This window comes from Diabrotica virgifera, chromosome 2 (assembly GCF_917563875.1).
Source record: "Diabrotica virgifera virgifera chromosome 2, PGI_DIABVI_V3a".
NCBI lineage: Eukaryota > Metazoa > Arthropoda > Insecta > Coleoptera > Chrysomelidae > Diabrotica > Diabrotica virgifera.
This window is the reverse complement of record NC_065444.1, coordinates 33,933,121-33,956,916: the sequence shown is the minus strand read 5'-3', so window position 1 is coordinate 33,956,916 and position 23,796 is coordinate 33,933,121. Positions and strand designations below refer to the sequence as shown.

Below are 23,796 nucleotides of genomic sequence, written 5' to 3'. Positions count from 1 at the left end.
GAGGCGATAGCACACTAGTGTTAAGTTCAACAATTTGCTTCACTTCTTCTTCATCCATATAGTACTCCACACCATGCTTCTTAACAATAATGAATTTACAATCATCGTAAACTATCGGGGTAACAGTGCAGTATTCTTCGCATGGAAAAGTTGGGTGCATGAGGTCATCAGTTGATTGGAAAAAATCAATTAGTTGTTGTGTAATGATTGAAATAAAGGAATACCATTCGTATGCGCTGAGTGATATTCTGGTTGGTTTATATTGCTGAGATAAAATCACTGCAGGCGAAAATGATCTTGCAGGGCTTATACCACATTGTACTTCATAGCCCGATAACGTGTATTTTGTTGCAAGCAGGTAGAAAACTTCTGATTTGGCGGCAGCCTCATAATTTTCCAAAGCTCTATCTAATTCTTGATTATAGTCTTCGTTGCTAGGCATATCGATGCTAAATTCACAACCACCTGAGGAATACCCACTATCTTGAGAGCCACCTGAAGAATACCCACTATCTTGAGAGCTCATGTTCACTTGTACTGACATTGATACTGAAGCATGAGTTCTTTTATATTCCCCTACTCCTTGTGGTAAAAACAACCTCTTTGCAAAAAATGTATTGCTACGCGGCGGATTAAAAGATAGATCCTCCTAAACTACGTCATTAACGTTAATCCAGCTGTTATGTTTGCTGTCCATACCGAGCCATTTCACATACATCTTATTGCCTTTTCGTCTAAGTACTTTTTCAACCAAGTAAATGTCAGGGTTTAATGTTTTCTGTAATTCTTCTTCGTAAAACCCCCCGCTAATCGGTATACCGTGCATGTCTTCAAGCAAATACGTTATAGGATTTGTTATCTTAACTTTTACAATTTTAAATAATTCCGTCGTCCAATTGGGCGTGTAGGCCTTTTCAAATAAATGTTTTGTCTTTGAGACACGCACAATGTCACCAATTTTATATTTTCTTGGACCAGCAATTTTTAAATGACTATAACTCTTGTTTAAAATAGCTTTTTCGTTGGATTTGTTGACCTGAGATGGTGTGTATCCCGTTTTACTGTGCCTTGTATTGTTGTATTCCTCGGTAATTACAGGTAGAGCTTCTAACCATTTGTATGATCCATGTAAACTGAAATACTTGTACAACTTTGCTTTTAACGTTCTAATGACTCTTTCACAAATGGCGGCTTTTTTAATCGTGTAGGTGCTGTAATGATTAATTTCGTGTTTTTTCATTAAATTTTGAAATTTTCTGTTATAAAATTCTGTTCCCTGATCGGATTGGAGGTTCTTCGGAAGTCGTCGAGTATGGGCGAGAATATCCGAAAATGCTTGAGTAATTTCCTCGCCAGTCTTGGTCTTTAGAGGGCGTGTCCACACATATTTTGAAAAACAATCAATTACGACTAGTATTAGTTTAAAATTTTTATTTTGGTGTGCGTAAGGACGCATTTCGGCCAAATCCATTTGCCACAAGTCATCGATTCCTTTGATTATTGTTCGTCGACGAGGATAGATTTTTCGTGCTGGTTTATGCAATTCGTTCACCACCTGTTCCTTTTCTGTAGACATTTTCTTATTAACGACCAGCATCTACATCTACAACATGTGTGCGCAATAGATCAATATTACGTACTATATCCTGTAATGTTTGCTCCACTTGTTTTAACCTCTGTTCCATCTTCATATCGTGCATCGTATGGTTTGCAAGTGTTTCTGCAGCTTCTTTTATGCTTTTATCCGTATCCTTTTTTAGTGTATTCACATCATCTTTGATTATTTTTTTCAATTTTTGCTCGAGAAGTGGAACTGTGGTTTTATGAAGCTCTTCTCTTACTTGATTTAGTTCGATCGCTAAATGTGGAACTGTGGTTTTATGAATTTCTTTTTGTACTTCGTTTAGTCCGACGGCTAAATCCTGTATATCATTAGTTTTTTGTTGCAACAACTTATTTATATTGTTCTCCGTATCCTTTTTTAGTGTATTCATAGCATCTGCGATTATTTTTTGTAGCTTTTGCTCGAGCAGTGGAACTTCTTTTCTTACTTCGTTTAGTCCGATTGTTAAATCTTTTATATTAATAGATTTTTGATCTAATATCGCATCATGGGCTTTAATTATTGGAAAGTATACGCTACGCATCTCATTTATTAGATTATCAACGTATTTTTTCGTTGCAGCATCACTATATTCTGATGGGTCCTTAACATTACAAATTTTCACATTTTCGGCATTAATGTTTCCGGCAGGAGTATGTGGAAATGTAACTCGTACTGCCTTTTGGGTGATACTGTTACGAGAGTGATGACCGAATTTGTCGACACTCATAATGGAAATGATGCCATCATTCTCAGTTACTCTATTATATTGGCTTCTTTTAGTTCATTGATGATAGCCACGATTTCGTTGTCGTGAGATGTGTTGCCGGCGTCTTTCGAAGCCACCAAGAGTTTAAGACGATCAACTAACTCATTGACGTCATCCCAATAAATATACTCTAAGGGTGCAGCGTTGTATGTTAAACGAGAGTCATCCAACCCCGTTCCTTTGACCGTAGATGAAGATGCTGACCGAGCTGTTTTCGTTCTGTGGTCGAGTTCTTTTTGTGATCGAGTTGCATGCTTTTTCATTGTTGCATCAGATGGTTTGAATAGAGGTTTAATAATAGAATGATATTTTTCTCCGCTGGAACCTTTAAGGCGTCCTAAGGTATCCAGATGAATCTCTGTGTTAATCAGCAGTGTTTTATACTTTTGTAAATCCTCATCATTATACTGTTCTGGGTTTGGGTTGGCATAAAATAAAAGGTGATATAGGCCTGGCGTACCACTTAACCTACGTTCTTCAAAATCCCGTTCTCGAATTATTACTATGTCTCCATTGTCTTTGTCAAAGTTTATTCGACGTTTTCCCAATATCCAGCCACTAATACTATCGTAAAATGGACCATAGTTTTTATCGATTTTATCGTCTTTTATCAAATATTCTTTTATGTACTTGTGACTTATTGGAGGATAGTGGTCGATATATTCGTCTGTGGCGTCCATCGGAATCTCGTTAGAACCGGAGATTGGCTCTTGAATGTTTTCATCAGGTGCCTCGGGTGCATCAAGAAATACATCTTCATCCTCCTCCTTTTTCACCTCTTCTTTTTTAACATGTCCAAACTTGTTAGTGATAGTATGATGTAACGTTTTTGATGATTGAGCAATATCCTTGAGAGGCTTCGAGATTGGTTTAAAAAGTTTATTTAGTGACTCATCTTGCTCTGTTCTACCTAACTTCAATGCCAAATATTTTTTGCGAATTGATCTAGCCAATTCGGTAACTTTCTTCTTGCGAAGGGCAATGGCGACCGTATCATCTGGCATTTTGCTGGCGACTAAACAAACACCTTACAATTTTATATATTTATCAAATCCTTTGCGATATCGTCCATTGTTGAGAGCAAAATCTTTCATAATTACCACAGTACCATACCTATCTCTCCAACATTCTGAACACATTTTTTTAAATTCATCAAATGACATGTCTGGCGATACGTGTTCATCAAATATATGTTTCAAATTTATCTCGTCTTGCTTGAACAGCACAATCATGTTACAATTGTCTCTTATTAGCTGCTTAGGTATTTTTGAATATGTTTGGCATAAGTAAGCCGCATCGATATCTTTATGTCTGCACATGGAATAATACTCACGAATCTTGTGTTGGCCATCACATGCGACATCGTCAAATAAAAACACAGAGTTTGGTTGAGCTTTGTTGGGATCAATAATTTCTTCATTGTCTTTAAATGGAAAATACCCTACACCTTTGACTTGCGCTAATGCATCTCGCAATAGTTGGTATTTCGGTTGAAAGAGGGATTTTGAATAAACATAGACATTTTTAAACTTGACGCCATTTGGACTAAATAAAAGTGATAGCATGGCGTTAGTTTTTCCACATCCACTTGGACCACAAATAATGGCTCTGAATGAGTTTGGTAATAATTTTCCATGTTTACTGTTGGTTGCTTTCTGTACAATATCTAGATTATCAATTGGTAACGTCTGCTCTTGTTGAATGACTCTCATCGTGTGTTAAACATAGTAAAAATATGAACAATATATTACCAATGTCACCAAATGCATGACCATCAGTCCAATGTTGGTGTTCAAAGGGGAAGGTCTTTTGAACTCTCTAATTAATAAACTTCCAGTTGAGCTTCATATTCCTGGTTATCAGTATTGTGGACCTGGAACAAAACTAAAAAAACGTCTTGCACGCGGAGATCCAGGAATTAATCCTTTAGACGCAGCTTGTAAACAACACGATATCGCTTATTCGCATCATACATCTCTCGAAGAACGTCACAAGGCCGATAAAGAATTGGAAGATAGGGCTTGGGAGCGATTCAAGTCTAAGGACGCTAGCTTTGGCGAAAAAAGTGCTGCTTTACTTGTAACCGGTGGAATGAAAACGAAAAGAAAGTTGGGAATGGGATGTCCTCGTCGTCGTGGAAGAAAGGGACGTTATTCTTTCAATCGGGATGTGGTACCTAAAATTGCAAAGTTCATGAAGAGAGGAGCATCGTTAAGAGATACTGCTTTGACAGCTGTACGAATAGCAAAATCGGTAATTAAAAAACTTGGTGGACGAAAAACAGTTGATCTTCCACGAGTGTTGCCACTAAAATCTGGAGGTTTCCTACCCCTCATACCCCTATTTGCAGGTCTTTCTGCATTGGGGGCTTTAGCCGGTGGTGCAGCAGGGGTGGCGAAGACTGTGGTTGACGCAAAGAACGCCCAAAAGAAATTGGAAGAGGATATGCGCCATAATAAGGCGATGGAACACATCGGCTCAGGTCTGTACTTGCGTAAGAAACCAAGAGGCGGATTCGGTTTGTATCTGAAAAAAAACTTCCAATAAAGCTACCCAATCGTCCGCTGTACGACTTAGAGATTGCGCATTACGCGAAAACACTTAAAATCCCACATTTTCGAGGTGTTTTCATGAATGACACTCTGCCTAGACACGGTCCTCGAAAACGTGAATGCGCAATAGTTAATCTAGATGCATCATCACACAGCGGAACACATTGGGTAGCATATAGAAAGATAAACAACGACGTAGAGTATTTCGATTCATTTGGTAATTTGAAGCCGACCAAAGAACTTGTTAAATATCTAGGTACACATACAAAAATTTTCTATAATAACCATCAGTATCAAACCTACAATCAAATCATTTGTGGACATTTATGCCTAAAGTTTTTATATAATGGAGCATATTAAAGGCATGGAACTGCTTCTGGACCATATGTTTCACAAAAAACGTTTTGAAGGATTCAGTGAAGAAGAACTAAAATTAATACCGCTAGATTATATTATACGAACTGTAGAACCTATAGAATTGTTATATATATGGCATAAATTGCCTGGGGAATATCGACAAGAATTTAACCTGCAGATACTACTTCCCTGCTTCGTGCATTACAACAGACCTGATTGGAGGACTCATTGTGATGGCCCACCCGGTTCTCAAGCATCTTGTCATTTATGTAAACTTGCTTTAGAACAAATAAAAAAAATGTGAATAAATTTGTTTTTTTACTGTATATAAACCTATTAATCTCTTGACCTGAATCAGTCATTATGTCGCAGTTGTTGAGAGTAAACAGCACGAATAACATATTCTCGTTTCAACCTCCCACACCGATCGTATTAGATCCGAAAAAAGATTACGAAATAGCTCTTCGATTTTTCCATTCTTACAACAGTATACCAAACATCGAAAATTGCAAGTTTTATTACTACGATGTCAATAACCGAGTGCAACATTTTGATTTCCCCGATGGATGTTATGAAATTATCGATATTGAGGAATACATACAAAAGAAATTGGGGGCTGCCAATACATCTAAACCTGACATGATATTTAGTCTAAAACCTAACCACAATACGTTGCAGTGCGAAATCTTCAGTCAATTTAAAATTTCATTTCAACCAAATGACAGTCTTGGTACAATATTAGGGTTTTCTCCCGTAATACTAAATCCTAGACAGACACATTCTTCAGATCTACCTGTTAGGATTATTAAAGTATCTAGCATACGCTTTGAATGCAACATTAGTACCGGAGCCTTTGACGGTAACAGACCTGCTCACACGCTCTACGAATTTGTCATACAATCAAATCCTGGGTACGCAATTGACGAAACCCCTCACAATTTGTTGTATTTACCTGTTGTGCCACAGCGTGAAATTACCAATATCACTGTGTTGGCTGTCGATCAAGAAGGACGACCTGTGAACTTTAGAGGAGAAGAGAGCACATTGGTGCTGGAACTTAGATCAAAAAGCAGATGGGATTAGTAATAGAACAATCTACCCAGAGAACGCCATTAGTTGTGCAACCATCTCAGCAGCAATATCTTAAACAATCTACCTACAGAACACCATTAGTTGTGCAACCATCTAAGCAGCAACATCTTACGTCCGCAAACAAATTGTTTTTACAAACGTTGGGTTTTAAACTGAAAAAATGACTACAATGTATGGAAAGAGAGCGCGTTCAAACAACATCACAATGCCTCCAATATTTGATATTTATCGTAAGCCAATATTTGATGAATCGATTCGAAAGGCTGAATACCGAACTTATGCACCATTCATCAAATCATTCAACTGCAATGATATTGTCGAATTTAGCATTAATCAAGTTGACTCGTTTTTTGCAATGAGCGAAACCTTGTTATGCATTAAAGGATCACTCGAAATAACTGGAAATGGTGGCGTCAAACTAGCAAATAATGTGGGTGCCTTCCTTTTCGATTCGTGTACGTACAGCGAAAGCGCAAGGGAGATGGAAACAGTGCGGGATCCTGGCATCGTAAGTGCTGTACGTGCCATGACATGTTATACGCAAGAAGATTCTAATTATATGGTTATGGCTGGATGGAATTACCCTAAGGATCCAATTCTAAACGCTGCAGATCATTCATTCAGCATACAGATGCCTCTTAAGCATGTTTTCAACATTTTTAATGATTATCCATTGATTACGTGTGGTCGTCAAACAATAAGACTAGTTCGAGCTCGAAATGATAACGATTGCATAGTTATTACAGAAAAACAAAACGCTGACAAAACTACAACTGTTACAACCGCTAAGATTAACATTACCAATATTGAGCTTAGAGTGAAGCACATATTCCCCAATGATGATATTAAATTGGAACTCATGAAATCTATTCAACAAGATCAACCTATAGTTATTCCGTTTAGAAAGTGGGAATTACATGAATTACCTGCTATTACGAGAGGTGCCAGGCGTGAAGTTTGGGCTGTTAAAACTAGCACATCAGTTGAAAGACCTCGTTATGTTATTGTTTTCTTTCAAACCAACAAACGCGACAAGATTACAGCTGATCCTACTTTATTTGACAATGTCAACATCCAAAGTATTAGATTATCGTTAAATGGAGAATACTGGCCAAACGAGAGAATGCAATTGGATTTTAGCAAAACCGATTACAATGAAGCCTATTTTAACTATACCGAATTTTATCCTAGCTACATACATTCCCAACAAAAACGACCTCTACTCGATTTCTCAGCTTTTAAGAATCGTGCATTGTTCGTTATCGATTGTTCGAAACAAGAAGAAAGCATGAAAGCATCCACCGTTGACGTAAAACTCGATATTGAAGCGAATAACGGTTTTCCCGACAATACCAAGGCCTATTGTATTATTATTCACGACTGTGTAATGGAGTACTTCCCTCTCACCGAAATTGTAAAAAGTCTAAATTAGATGCATGAGGTGTCAGTAGTACACGAGCAATCATCATGAGAATAGCATTCGTAGATATTCAGGGATTCGTTGTGGATGGGTGGTTTGTTCCTAAAGAACTTTCCATTGAAATAGGTTATAAACGAAGTCATTACATCTTTTTGCCTCCGAAACCATTCAATGCGCTAAGTAATGTGGATAAGAAGACCGCATCATACGTGGAGAAGAATCTGCTAGGCATCCGGTACTCTGATGGAGAAGTTGAACTATCTGAAATAAATAAGATACTGCAAACCGAGTTGTTATATACAGCTGACTGTATCTACGTTCGAGGGAAACAAAAAGCAGAATATTTGGATAAGAAACGCCACGTTTTTGGAATTTTTCCTCATATTATTGATGTTTGCAAGTTCGATGGTACGCCTCGTGCTGCTGGAAATCTTGGTTTTACTGCAAACCCCCCATGTCATGCCGCTGGATTATTTTCATGTGCAGAAACAAATGTGAATCGCCTGCGTGACTGGTTTGTCAATAAAATAATGCCAATGTAATTTTTCTGTGTACAAAATAAATATTTTTTAAAGTTATGGGTTTTTTATTTAAACGCCTTATTTATTGATCAAGTCTTATATTACATGATGATTCAACCATGACAATAAGGCCTACGCGACATTTCACGAGCCCACGTGACGTTTTGACGTGACGTTTTTACGTGCTTTGACGTGACGTTTTACGTGACGTGCTTTGACGTGACGTTTTACGTGACGTGCTTTGACGTGACGTTTTCACGTGCTTTGACGTGACGTTTTACGTGACGTGCTTTGACGTGACGTTTTCACGTGCTTTGACGTGACGTTTTACGTGACGTGCTTTGACGTGACGTTTTCACGTGACATTTCACAAGACTACGTGACGTTTTGATGTGACGTTTTTACGTGACGCGTTGACGTGCTGTGTTCCTTTTTAGTTCTTTTAATAAAAAAAATTGCATTATGTTTTTTTATTTTATTTAAATTCCACAATTACCAGCCGCGCGCTTCGTATCTACGAGATCCTTCCGCGAAAAACTTAAGGTACCGACCGCGCATCTGCTTCGCGTTCCGCGAAAAATTAAGGTACCGATCGCACATCTGGTATCGCGCACCGCTGCGCCGCTGTGTTCCTTTTTAGTGATAGTTCTTTTAATAAAAAAATTGCATTATGTTGTTGTTTTATTTAAATTCCAAAATTACCGCGCGCTTCGTATCTACGAGATCCGCGAAAAACTTAAGGTACCGACCGCGCATCTGCTTCGCGTTCCGCGAAAAATTAAGGTACCGATCGCACATCTGGTATCGCGCACCGATCGACCAGCGCTAGAACGCCGTCACATCGGAACGCGCCCCATCGGACGTCGTCACATCGGAAAGCGCCCTTTTGACACTATGCCGCCATGTTTTTTTGTATTCGTTATCTCCCGCCCATTCCAACGAGCCGTCGTACGTTTAAATCGGACCAATAGCAGCAGAGATACCATGTTTCTCTCTCTAACACACATACTTTCCTATATCAGCTGTGACATCACATACCTCTCTCTCTAACACACAGAATTCCCTATATCTGTAGTGACACCCGTTTAGATCATCTACTGATCCTTATCCGACTTCGGATCAGGATTGGCGAAAAGACTCCTGACGGAGGGATTTTGATTAGTAGGTAGAGGGGCGATGTTTTGTTTAGGAGAAGTCTCCATGCTATCATCTCTTTTATTAGGTTATTTAGGCATAGAGATGCAGACCTCTTCTATAGAAAACAACTTTCTCTCTACCTACCAATCAAAATCCCTTCGTCAAGAATATTCGCCCCAATGACCACCCAAGCGCCACGTCAGTGAACCCCACCATCGGCTGTATAAATGAACCGTCCACCGTCCCGAGCAGCAGTAGTGCAGTGAGTAGGCACTGAAGTGTGTAGTGTCTGGAAATTGGGAAGATTGAGACCCCGGAAACCCCGAGGAAGACATCAGGGAAGATGTCGAAAGCTAGGCACAGTGACAATCGACGCTATTCAACCCTGAAGCCTGGGCCTCGATTTTTGACCCTTAGCTTCGTATCTGTTTAGTATACGAAACAAATACGTTCGATAACGAAGCGAATGAAAAAAATCGAGGCCCTGGTGAGTTTAAAACTCATTTTTGTAATAAACTAAATATAATAAATATTAAAATTAGTTTTTTGAAAGCATATTTTATTTGATATGTATAATTTATTAAAACGAAAAATATAAAAAATAAACATTTTACAATTAACCACAGTCTTCTACTTTAACATAACTTAAATAAAATAATAATAATTTTTAATACTGTTACTGGTATTGGTATACTACATTTGCCGGTTGTCTGCGTTCTTCTACAGGACGTCGCTGTTGAGGATGAGGTTGCTGCTGTTCCTACAATAAAAATGATACGATGAGTATGCATACTTATTATCTAAGTATATTTTGGCTGAATAAATTTAAATAATTGCTTATTTAATACTGGAGTTATCCTTTCTTTCTTAAGAAAAACGTAATTTACATATCCTGATTTAGAAGATCGACCATTGTAAGAAACAAAGTCACCAACGTGAGAGCGACTTTTAATAAATTAGAGGTAGTGGCAAAAAAGCTGGTCTGAGGGTCAATGAAGAGAAAACCAAATATACGTGCATTACACACAAAAGAGACGAGATAGAATAAAGAAAAATTTTACTATTTTTGAAAGAGTAGAAATTTTTAAATATCTCGGAGCGATAATCACCGCAGGTAACGATTTTACGGAAGAGATAAAAGGGGGAATCTAGGCAGCAACAAAATGTGTGTATAGCCTCCACAACACAACTAAACCTAAAAGCCTAACACGAACATGAACTGATAAAGGGAATGGAAAGAAAACTCCAGTGTTTTGAGAGAAAAACCCTTAAAAGAATCTTTGGACCTTATCATGACCAAAATACTAACCAATACCGAATGAGAACAAATTCCGAGGTCAAACAGATTTATAGGGCTAGCGACGTAGTTTAACCTTCCGATGACCAACCTTTTTTTGTTACACGGATGACCAATGGGGGCAAAAAATGACCCCAGGTCTGGAATGAATGTTTTCAGCATTTAAATCTTCGACTAACAATACATCCTCGTTTTCTGATACTATTTCATCTTCTATATCATCATAAAAATCGCTAGTAGTAACAATTTCCTGTAACTCAGCCTCAGTAAGATATTTGCGGGCCATATCTTATATGTACACAAAATACTAAGAAACTAAGAAAATATAATAATATACGCCAGGAAATAATAATAATGACTAACTGTAGCAGACAGGAATATCATGATTCGTACATAACAGGCACCAGAGTCTAAAAATAGATTTTGATAACGCGCAGTGTAAAACTACTTCGAATTCCACATAATAGACGGTATTTTACTAAACATCAACTTCACAATATATTTTTTATTCATAAAATATAGGGAATTTTTTTTATTTCAAAATATGAGGATATCGAGATCAATATTAAAGTCAAATAAAAAAATAATGAGTTAAAAATTGAAAATACTTTTGAATTTATTAAAGAAAATCATACGCTGAGGTCCAAATTTACCCCCCTTGGTCATCCGAAGGTTAGGAGATTCAATTCCAACGTCTAGGATGGGCAGGTCTTATCCATAGACTCCCTAATAACCGCCTTACCGTTAGAGATGGAAGCGAGTTGTGCAGTCAGTCAAGACCCACTTCTTCTTCTTCAAGTGCCGTCTTCTAATCGGAGGGTGGATATCATCATCACCATCTTTACTCTATCCACCGCTGCTCTAAAGAGTTCTATAGAACTGCATCTAAACCAGTCCCTTAAATTCTTTAACCATGACACTCTCCTTCTTCCTATACTCCTTCCGCCTCTTATCTTTCCCTGTATTATCAGTCTTAGCATTTCATATCGCGGTACCCTCATTACGTGTCCCAGATATTGTAACTTTCTTATTTTTATTGTGTTTATTATTTCGCATTCTTTACCCATTTCTCGCAGTACTTTCGTGTTCGTTTTGCTCTGTGTCCATGCTATTCTAAGCATCCTTGTGTAACACCACATTTCAAATGACTGTAGCTTATTTATATGTTCTTGCTTTAATGTCCAGCTTTCAAGTCCATATTGTAGTATCGAGAACACGTAGCATCTCAAAGCTCTTACTCTCGGTTCTAAGCTAAGGTCTTTGTTGCAGAGAACTGTTTTAATTTTTACAAACGCATTTCTTGCTATTTCTGTCCTGGTCCTTATTTCTGTTGTTTGATCATTTTTCTCTGAAATCCAGGTTCCTAGGTATCTATCGGTACATTTCACAAATGTATGCTTGTTTGTATGTTTGTTTCCTTAGTTATTATCATGTATTTGGTCTTTTTATATTCATTTTTAATCCATATTCTTCACAGAAATTGTTTGTTTTGTTTAGTAGTAGTTGGAGTTGTTCAGCAGAGCTTGCCATAATCACGGTGTCATCTGCATATCTTATGTTGTTAATAGATCTTCCGTTAATTAGTATTCCTTCACTTTGAGATAGCAATGCTTCTTCAAAAATGGCTTCACTATATGCATTAAAGAGTAATGGAGACATAATACATCCCTGCCGAACTCCTCTCCTGATTTCAATTTCTGGACTGGGTTCGTTATCTATTACAATGTGTGCTCTTTAATTCCAGTAAAGGTTTGTTATTATTCGTAAGTCCCTTTTGTCTATGTTTTTTGTCTTTAGAATTTGGACTAATTTTTCATGTCTTACATGTCTTACTTTGTCAAAAGCTAAGATCCACACCGAGTTGTAGTGCTACGAGAAGAAGAAGAAAATCCACTACACAAGCAGTCGGAAGCAGTAGCCAGCTAAAATAGAAGTTTACTTTTAACACTAGAAAATTCGTCATATAAACAACAATATGGCTGCTACTATTCCGTTCATCTCTTTTCCATTGTATTCTATGCTTGTTGTTTCAGGCATAAAATATTGAATTTTTCTAAGTATCTGTTCTTGATGCATGTTTTGTGCTTATTTATCCTGACACATCGTGATCTTGCGGTTGTCCCTACGTAGAATTTGTTGTATTCACAGGGTATTTTATAGATGCAGTTTTCTGATCTTTCTTGCATGTTGTTGGATTCAGTTTAGGATAGGATAAATCTCACTGTTGGTTGTTTTGAATGTTGTTGAGTGTCGTTTCCTTTTACTTCAATAAGAGATATAATCCAGATTAATTTTCTACTTTACGTGCCATCTCCGACGGCGCACATGGATTCGCTCCCAACCCCCTATAAAACCACTTTTATTGTACACGAGTTGGCTCCGAAACTCATACCCGAAAGTTAAGTTATGACCGAAGGGTTAGGTCTTCCTACCTGAACCCGGGAGCGAATCCATGTGCAGCCATCTCCGAGACGAAGGTTGACAATCATCATTGATATTCTGACTTTTAACACTACATCCTGAAAGATTTCAGTTGAGCTGCGTTCAAACCATTCTCTGAGGTTTCTCAGCCAGGACATTTTTCTTCTACCTACGATGCAGCTTCCTTGAATCTTTCCCTGCATTATTAATATTAGGAGTTCATATCTGTCACCACATGTTATATGAAGCAAATATTACAGTTTTCTTATTTTAATGGAATCAAGTATTCCAACTCAGATTAATACCGCGTGTCTATTTTTTTGCAACATTTTGAAGTTATCTGTATGTCTTTATGAATAGGGCTGTAGGAGCACATCTTTTGGATCTCGCAAAGGCCAATAAAGATTACAGTCATTTGAAATGTGTTACTACAGAAATGGTCAAAAACAATAACGTTCAATATCTGGAACACGTAATGGGGGACAGCGACAAAAAATGCTACGATTGATAATACCGAAAAAGATAAGAGTAAGAAGGAGTATGGGAAGAAACAGTTGAAAAATGGTTGAAAAATTCACGGGACTGGTTTAAATGCAGTTCTATAGAACTCTTCAGAGCAGCGGTAGATAGAGTAAAGATAGTGATAATGATATCTAACTTCCGATTGGGAGACAACACTTAGAAAAAGAAGAAGAAGTACAAGATAATTCAGTTGCGTTAAGTTTCGATCCGATAAATATCCCTGCTGCGTTTAAATAGCATAAAATATTTACTTTAACTACAGTTAATCAACACTGTGCTTGTCAAAAGGAAGATATAGCAATTTCTGGTGTATTCTGTGCTTCGATCTTCCATAAATAATAAACAATAAATAACTTTTTATTAATTTCACGTCTTAAATCAATTATTTTTCAATTACACTATCAATATAAGAACTAAAAAAGGATCTCTCTCTCTCCTGTCGGTTCCCCATTACTGAGGATCGTGATTTCTTCCAATATTCCTAACAATGTTTCTCCATTGGTCTCTATCTTTAGCTGCTCTAAGAGCTTCGCAGAATGAGTTTCCAGCTGAATGCTTTATTTGGTCAGACCATCTAGTTGGTGATCGTCCGCTTGATCTTCTCCCCGGAACGTTTCCAGAAACAATTAATCTCTCCAAACTGTCGTCAACTCTGCGAACCACGTGACCAAAGAACTGCAGAATTCGTTGCAGACATATTGTGGACAGCCTTTTTTAATATTGAGTTGGTTTAGAATCCACCACATCTCAAAGGCATCAATTTTTTGGCGCTCGCATGCGCGAAGAGTCCAAGTCTCTGCTCCGTATAGAAATATTGAGAATACAAGGGCATTCACCAGTCTCATCTTGATATTTTGAGAGATAGATCTGTGTTTCCAAACTTTAGTTAGGCGACTTATCGCATTTTTTGCCATACCAATACGTCTCCGAACTTCTGTTTCACAGTTACCATCGTTAGTTACACGTTATACTAGACCCGAGATACACAAAGGTGTTTACTATCTGGTATTCCTGTAATATGTTAGTCAGTTGAATAGTGTCAAATCTGTCGACCACCATTATTTTTGTCTTTTGTATTATTTTTTTAAAAAAGGATGCCAAATGGGAAAACAACTTAAAATAATCTGCTATGCGGATGATGCAATACTAATCTCTCAAAGTGAAGATAATGTACAACGTATGCTGCATGTAAATTTCCTTAAAAAGCAAAATGCATGGTTATAACAGCATATCCGATAAGATGAAAATTAGAGCTGGAGGGTCAGATAATAGAACAAGTGAGGAAGTTTAAATATCTATGCATCACACTATCTAGCTACGGAAGGCTCGAAACAGAAGTGACAGATCAAGTGAATAGAGCAAACAGAGCCGCAGGTTGCCCGAATGGCACAATATGGAGAAATAAAAATATCGGAAAAGAAATGAAAGGCAGAATTTACAAAACAGTCATCAGACCAATAATGAAAAATGCGGCAGAAACACGACCCGACACAGAGAAGAGAAAAAGATTGCTTGAAACAACAGCGAAGATGAAAACCCTTCGAAAAATCGATGGCAAGACTCTATGGGATAGAGCTAGAAGTACAGATAAGCGACGGAGATGCAAGGTGGAAAACATTAATAACTGGGTAAGAAACAGAAGAAATGGAATGACCACATAAGCCGAATGACAAACAAAAATAGAGTAGTAAAGACAGCGAGAGACAATTCCCTAATAGGAAGGCGATCAGTGGGAAGACCACGAAAACGATGGAAAGACAATTTACTAGAGGCACACTGAAAAAACAGACACATCCATGTATATACAAAAAGAAGAAGAAGACTATCAATATTATTTAATAAACAACTCAAAATATTCCTGAAGCCGTTTCAAAGATTTAGTAGCCTTGTTTGTAACTATCTTGTAAACACATCCTGTTCGATTGAGTGCACTGTACGATAAAGACAGCGAATGTTTTATTTTTAAAATATCACCACGGATACAGTGTTCATTTTTTTCGAATCCTGGAAAAATTAATAAATATTTTTGAAAAATTTAAACACAAAATGAGAGATTTCATCATTACCGAGGGTAGAAAGTCCTCTAGACAAAACAAACAAAAAGTTTCTTTTGAATGAGATACATATTTATAATGAAAAATCACACTTAATTTTTTCTTATTTTTCCCCCTGTAACTTACTAAATTAAATATTATAGAAGTTTCAGGAACTTTCTACCATCGGTAATAACCTAATCGTTCATTCTGCGTTTAAATTTTACAAAAATACTTATTAGTTGTTTCAGGATTCACAAAAAATTAACGCATTTAAAAAGCATTGGAACAAAAAAAAATAACGCAGTTGTTAAAGCATTAATTTTTTTAAACTCTAGTTTTCTGATGCGTCAAATTATCCTTTCGGCTCCCTCAAACTTAGTACTATCTCTACGAAACTAAAGTAAAGCGGTTGATGAGTTGCAAAGATCCCTCAGTCGGATCCTACTTTACAATCAGGATAGTCATTAGAGTAATTACATAATAAGCTATTGGTTAACTAAATCCTTCTCTAATTAATTCAATGCGCCCTGACAAAATAACTGAAATTGTCTTGTGTACTGTGAGTAAATCGTGTAAAGGAGAAATGGATTACTAGAACTTAAATACACCTAAATATAGGTACACTTTAAAGAGCACAAGTCACAAACTTAACCGAATATTGTTTTTAGATTAGATTTAGTTAAGATGGCAGGCGCAAAATCTTGGTTTAATGCTATTTAAATGCATTAATGTTTTTCGAATCCTGAGAAAATTATATAGCGATGACTTAGTGTGAAAACCTCGTATCTCATTAAATTATAATTTTACAGGAGAGGCAAAAAACTGATTTTCTGCATAATATAATCTAAAAACAAAAACTGCTGTTACACATTTTAATTTGAGCACATTGAGACAAATATCTGATCTTGGCCCAGAGCTGAAAGTGTTAAATGTTGCTATTAAATTGAAAATACAAATGTTAACTATGAAAAACACGTAAATATCCTTGCAGTATATAGAGCCTTTGTCCAAGTAACTATGATAACCTCGTATATCTTGATATACCTGTTTTTCATCTTAAATGAGGTTGTGTTTATGATTATTTACGAAGTTTTCATTTTTCATAGCTTATTGCACACCTCCAAATACTAGGTTGATACAGTACAACAATCTTTTGATTTAAGGTTCACAAAATGTTTCTATATGCCGGACTACCTTTTGTTGTTCACAAAAAAACGTATCTCCAAGTCGAATTTCTTAAACAAACACTCCAAATTAAGTACCAAATTCTTGGTTATAAATATACGTGGTATTCACACTAAATCAAGAGAGCAATTGATATACGTGGTTTCTTTTTTCGCCTATAGAAAATAGTCTGGAGTATTTGGATTTTTTCTAACAGTTGTAAATCGTGAGATACAAGGTTTTCAAACTAAAACCACCAAAATGTCATTTTCGAAAAAAAATGAGATACGAGGTTTTCACACTAAGCCATCATACTAAGCCATCACACTAAACCATTCACGCTCTATTAGGTATTTTTGAAAAATTTAAACGCAGAATACATTATTACCGAGTATCGAAAGTCCCTGAAAACTTCTATAATGTTTATTTGAATAAGTTACAGGGGTGAAATAAAAGAAAATTTAGTGGGATTTTTAATTACAAATATTTCGTTCACAAGAAATTTTCTGTTTATTCTAAGGGACTTTATGCCCTCGGTAGGGATGGGAAAACCTACTGGTTTATACCTAAAACCGGTTTTTTTACTTCGCAATAACCAGTTTTACAGGTTGTTTTTTGTCCCGGTTATAACCGGTTTTTTCTTTTTAAAGTAAAAACCGGTTATTAGGTTTTCACGGTGATTAGGATTAGGTTAGGTATTATTTTGGATCCCAATCATAATTATTATTCTCAAGTAATTATTCCAAACAAAACTATAATTTAAATTTTATTTTATTTTATAAATAGAGAAGCAAACTGAAAGTGTAATCTCACATCAGCCAGAAACAATTTATAAGTTTTATTATAATATTTCCTTGAAAAGGTATTTGTAATCACAATATTTACATAAGAAGTGATCTGGTTGAATTAGACGCAAACATCCTCTATTTTTCACTCTTAACTCTTGACATTGAAAGTGGGTGAATGACTTTTTCTGATTACCAAAAATAATGCTCTGACTATGAATATCGAATTACTAATTACGAATACGAATCTCCAAGAATTTCCCTACGTTTTCAAAACGATACATCCATACAGGAAGTATTAAATGAGTTAAATGTACCTATTCTACAAATATACAAACGTGTTAAAAGTAATACATGATACATTTTTTCTGATGGTAGTAAAAATAAAAGATAAATTGCATTATCCAATTTAATTTTAAATAAAATATTTATGTTGATACTATTTTTTTAAATCCCATTTCAAAGAGTCTGGGAAATTTTTTATAAGTTGAAATGGTTGGGGATTTTTTGGGTTTGGGAGGAGAGGAAAACTGGTGGGTATTTTAGAGGATTATATTTTTAAATGGTAAATTAAATTTGCATCATTAATTGAATACAATAATTGCATATTATATTCTACTCTCATAATATAGTCAATGACGATAGAACCTGAATTATTTCAGCGCTCTCTGTTGAGCAGTAGTATAATAATAGCCTAATAAAATAAAAAAAAAATCAAAATGTAAATTCGTACAGGTTAAAACAAATTTTATATCAAAGTTTAGATGGGTACAAAAGATATTTTCAAGAAAGTATCCAAATCATACAAGGGGATCATTGTTTAAATAATTAAAAAGGGGTCATTTTTGCAAAAAAAAATACTTTTTTAACTGCTGAGGTAATTCACTTATTAATGAAGGTCTATGGGATTCTTTTCTGCAAAGTTGAAGGGTAAATCTTTCACATAAGACTTACTGTATTAAAGTTGACCCCCTATTTATTTAAATAATTGTATATAAAACTTTAACCACAAATTTGCAAAAAATTATTTTTAGCGTTTTAGATAAGCACCATAAAATATCTTGTTTTACAGATTAAGTTGCGCTATGTTTCCAGTATTAAGCAAAAAAAATTGGTCGGAAAATATTTTATATTTTTTGAGACATTGAATTTGTTTATTAAATGTTACTATATTTTCAATTGCAAAAACGCGGTTGTTGCCAAAGAAATATTCACCTGCTTAAGATCTCATTATTTTTATTTTTATGTATATTTTCGATAAATGTATTGATAAATTTAAATTTCAGTTAAACTTCCCCCTAAAATGGCATTTGAAAGTTATTCAAACTTGTTTATAATTTGTTTTTTAATAACGTCGCGGGGATTAAGTATTTTGAAATTCCGTTTCGATAATTGGGTTTCCGGGAATTTTTTACTAATTAACAAAATTTTTTTGTCGTTTTTTCTTCTTCTTTTTTTTTTCTTATAGTTATATTACTACGGGCCCTTTTAGGGCTAAATTTTATTAAGAATATCGAATCTCTAAGTTGTAGGTTGTAGACCTAAAAATATTAAGATTTAACTAAAATATCTTAAATACAATGTGGCTACTTACTGAGTTACAGGGTGTTTTATTTAAAAATTTAATAATTATTGTTGCCAAGTACTTTAAAACTATTTGACATATCCTTATCATACTTGGCAGAAAGTGTCGCTATTATACACCCTAATAAATTGTGATTAATAAACGTTTCTAGCTAGTTCCAGAGGCGTACGACAGGGGATAGTGAATGATTGACCCTTCCCAAATTCTACGCCACTGAGTGAAGTACTATTTTAGCGAAATTTTTCGATTCTCCAATACTTTGTATGTAAGTAGCTTTATTGGTATCGATAAAGTCATCAGTTTGAGAGATATTGGAAGTTTAGAATGAATGAATGAATGAATCAAAATAACTATGCCGTTTCATTTTTAACATCCAATATCTCGAAAAATAATGACTTAAGCGTTACCAGTAAAGAGTATATTATTTACTTAGAAAGTATTGGAGAATCGAAAAATTCTGCTGAAACAGTAATTACCTCAGTGGCGTCGAATTTGGGAAGGGTTAACCATTAACTATCCCATGTCGTACGCCTCTGGTAGTAGCTAGAAACTTTTATTTATCACAATTTTGTAGACTGTATAGTACCCACACTTTCTGCCAAGTATGATAAGGATACGTCAAATAGTTTGAAAGTACTTGGTAAAAATAATTTTTAAATTTTTAAATAAAACACCCTGTACCTCAGTAAGTAGTCACATTTTATTTAAGTGATTTTGGACCAATCTTAATATTTTTAGGTCTAAAATCTACAACTCAGAGATTCGACATTTTTAATGAAACTTAACCCTAAAAGGGCCCATAGTAATATAACTCCAAGAAAAAAAAAAGAAGAGGAAAAAAAGACAAAAATATTTGTTAATTAGTGAAAAATTACCAGAAACCCAATTATTGAAACGGCATTTCAAAATATTTAATGCCCGTGACGTTATTAAAAAAAAAATTATAAACAAATTTGAATAATTTTCAAATTCCATTTTAGGGGGAAGTTTAATTAAAATTGGAATTTATCAATATATTTATTGAAAATATACATAATAATAAAAATAATAAGATTTAATACAGGTGAATATTCCTTTGGCAACAACCGCGTTTTTGCGATTGAAAATAGAGTAACATTTGAAAAACAAATTCCATATCTTAAAAAATATTAAATATTTTTGGACCAATTTTTTTTTTGTTAATACTGATAACATAGCGCAACTTCTCCTGTAAATTAAGATATTTTATAGTGCTTATTTAAAACGCTAAAAATATTTTTTTGCAAATTTGTTTTTAAAGATTTATGTATAATTATTTAAATAAATAGGGGGTCAAATTTAATTTAGTAAGTCTTGTGTGACAGATTTACCCTTCAACTTTGCAGAAAATACTACTATAGACCTTCATTAGTAATTGAATGACCTCAGCAGTTGAAAAAGTAATTTTTTTGCAAAAATGACCCCTTTTAAATTATTTAAACAATGATCCCCTTGTATGATTTGGATACTTTTTTGAAAATATCTTTTGTACCCACCTAAACTTTGATACAAAATTGGTTTCAACCTGTACGAATTTACATTTTGATTTACATGTAGTGTAATTTTATTTTACTAGAATATAATAATTTTGGTTTACTGTTCTCTACATCTGACTACTGAAATTCACAAATCTTTGGGATTCACCCAAATCAAATTTTATTTCGATCCAATGTATGTATTAATCTTACGCTATATTATATTTAATAATAATCAATAAATATATAATAATAATAAAATAATAAATAAATATATTAATTAATAGAATAAAATGGTTTTATTAAAAATTGTGTTTTATCTATATTGATATTGATGTTCTTTCGATAGTACTAATTTTGATCATATTGATATCGACTCGAATGGAGTATCGCAAACTAAAGTCATTGTAAATGTAACTTTGTAACCTATTGGATTAAAAAAACCAAAAACCGGTTTTTTCAAAAACCGGTTTTTTTTGGCCGGTTATAGCCGCCAGGTTAAACCATAAGCAAAAAAAAACGGTATAACCGAAAACCGGTGTTTTGTCAAAAACCGCCATCCCTAGCCCTCGGTAATAGTGTAATCTGTCATTCTGTGTTTAAATTTTTCAAAAATATTTATTATGTTTGTCAGTATTCGAAAAAAATCAATGCATTTAAATAGCATCGGACCAAGATTTTCCGTCTACCCCCTTAAATTTACATTTAAAATTTTCTATAGACAAAAATTACCTCTTAAATCTCTAATTACTCCAATACCAATTCACATCAAATTGAAATGAATTTTAAAAAATAACTAAAATTGACGTTATATATTTACAGAAACAATATAAACGCCAGGATTTAAAAGAGACATACATCACTTCAAATAAAGATTGATGTGACTTACAAGGAGACAATATAAATTGGGGATGCAATATATAAATCCAAATATAAGTGTGGATGATTAGCGAAGCACTCTTTCCTAGTGTTGCCAGGTCCGGTTTGTGTTTATCGGTACATACGCAAAAACAAATCGGGATTTAGGGTTGTCGATCGGGAAAAATAAACAACAATAGCCCACTAAATGACCGTATTGAAGTGTAATTTTCAGAGTCAACTCCGAATTGCATGAAAATCTGGTTTTAGGTTCTACGTACTGTCTACTTCAAAGTTGAATTTGTACCGTTGGTTGCTTTTACTTGGGGGGTGACAGTTTGGGTTAACCCTTCTCGGGGGTAAAAAACGCTCGTTTAAAGTAAGTCCCAAAATGGATCAATTGACTAACTCTAAAAAACTTTTGTTCTATATAATTTTTAAACCAAGTCAATACCTTTCGAGTAACTTTATCGAAAAAATATTTTTAACAAAAATGTAGCCTTTAAAAAAGCAAAAAAAGGTGTATGTTCAAAAACTATACAAAACCAGTAAAAGCAAAGTTGTAGCTCATCAAAAATACGTTCTTATTCGTCAAATTCGAACTCGAATTTTTCAACTTGAAATAACCAAAAAATTAAGCAATTTTCGGGCAAAACCTATTAAAATTTTTTAAAGTGTTTCTAATATTAAAACTAAGCGAGTTACGCTCAAAATAAAATTGGTTCCTTTTTTTGGTGAAAAAATCGTGAAAATCTCCCCCTATTTAGCACCGTAAATAAAATTTATCGTTACCACTTTACCATTTACTTTATAGTGTATTGTTTATACGATCTGTAAGGTTTACCGGTTGAGAGTGCTTAGTTTACAAAAAATTTTACTAACTATAGTTTTATAGTAAAAAAAGATTTCCTAAAATATTGGAAAATGCCCTTTTTTCAAAATAACTTAAAAAGTATTAGAGATACTAAAAATCTCAAGGAGTGAAAAGTAGGTAGGTTTTGCTTTTATAAATATAATAGATTCATTCTGTTTTTCTGTAGATAAGACAAAAATTGGTTAAAATATGACTGTTTATATTTTGCATACACTCGTGGTTAGTGACTCGTTCAGGCCCTTTCAATCATGTAAAAAATACATAAGTAAAATAAATTGTTTGTAAAGGGGTAACGATTAATTTCATGTGGAGTGCTAAGTAGGGAAAGATTTTCACGATTTTTTTACCAAAAAAAAAAATGGACTCAACTTGATTTTTAGCATAACTCGCTTAGTTTTGATGCTATAAATTTTTTTTGAACATAAAAATAAAGCTTTATTAAAAAAGTTTTAATTAGTTTTTCCCGAAAAGTTCTTCATTTCTTGGTTATTTCACGTTGAAATATTTGATTTGGAGTTTAACGAATAAGAACGTATTTTTCATGGGCTACAACTTTGGTTTTGCTGAGTCTATAGACTTTACGAGATCACAATTTTTTTCATTTTTTTATATTATGCTACATTTTTGCTAAGATTTTTTGCTACATTATACAGGGTGTAACGAAAATACAGGTCATAAATTAAACCACATATTCTGAGACCAAAAATAGTTCGAATGAACCTAATTTACCTTAGTACAAATATGCACATAAAAAAAGTTACAGCCCTTTGAAGTTACAAAATGAAAATCGATTTTTTAGAATATATCGAAAACTATTATAGATTTTTTATTGAAAATGGACATGTGGCATTCTTATGGCAGGAACATCTTAAAAAAGAATTATAGTGAAATTTGTGCACCCCATAAAAATTTTATGGGGTTTTGTTCCCTTAAACCCCCCCAAACTTTTGTGTACGTTCCAATTAAATTATTATTGTGGTACCATTAGTTAAATTCAATATTTCTAAAACTTTTTTCCTCTTAGTATTTTTTTGATAAGGCAGCTTCTATCGAGTTGCGGCTTCTTTTTTAATATGTTTACATAAAAATTTTATGGGGGTTTTGTTCCTTTAAACCCCCCAAATGTTTGTGTATGTTTCAATTAAACTTTTAATGCGGTGCCATTAGTTAAACACAGTGTTCTTAAAACTTTTTTGCCTCTTTGTATTTTTTTGAGAAGACACTTTTTATCGAGATATTACTTCTTTTTTAATATGGTTCAAAATATACCTAAAAATGTAAATCATAAATAAATTTTCATATTATTACCA

At 34.5% G+C, this 23,796-nt stretch overlaps 3 protein-coding genes across 3 annotated transcripts in view; 2 read left to right on the top strand and 1 right to left on the bottom strand.

Moving 5' to 3' along the window:
* Nucleotides 1-4,139: 4,139 nt before the first annotated feature.
* Nucleotides 4,140-4,928, top strand: LOC126879487 (uncharacterized). The gene has a single exon (XM_050642527.1). It carries the CDS (start codon nucleotides 4,140-4,142, stop codon nucleotides 4,917-4,919), a length of 780 nt encoding a protein of 259 aa, XP_050498484.1. The 3' UTR covers nucleotides 4,920-4,928.
* A 1,614-nt stretch (nucleotides 4,929-6,542) lies between these two features.
* LOC126880668 (uncharacterized) lies at nucleotides 6,543-7,805 on the top strand. Its single transcript, XM_050644721.1, has one exon. It carries the CDS (start codon nucleotides 6,543-6,545, stop codon nucleotides 7,803-7,805), a length of 1,263 nt encoding a protein of 420 aa, XP_050500678.1.
* A 2,224-nt stretch (nucleotides 7,806-10,029) lies between these two features.
* Nucleotides 10,030-23,796, bottom strand: part of LOC114335504 (bromodomain-containing protein DDB_G0280777-like) — a 44,102-nt gene continuing 30,335 nt past the window's right edge. Inside the window, exon 5 of the mRNA XM_028285751.2 lies at nucleotides 10,030-10,211. Coding sequence (XP_028141552.1) covers nucleotides 10,128-10,211 — 84 coding nt within the window. The 3' untranslated portion in view covers nucleotides 10,030-10,127. The remainder of the gene's footprint in view (nucleotides 10,212-23,796) is intronic.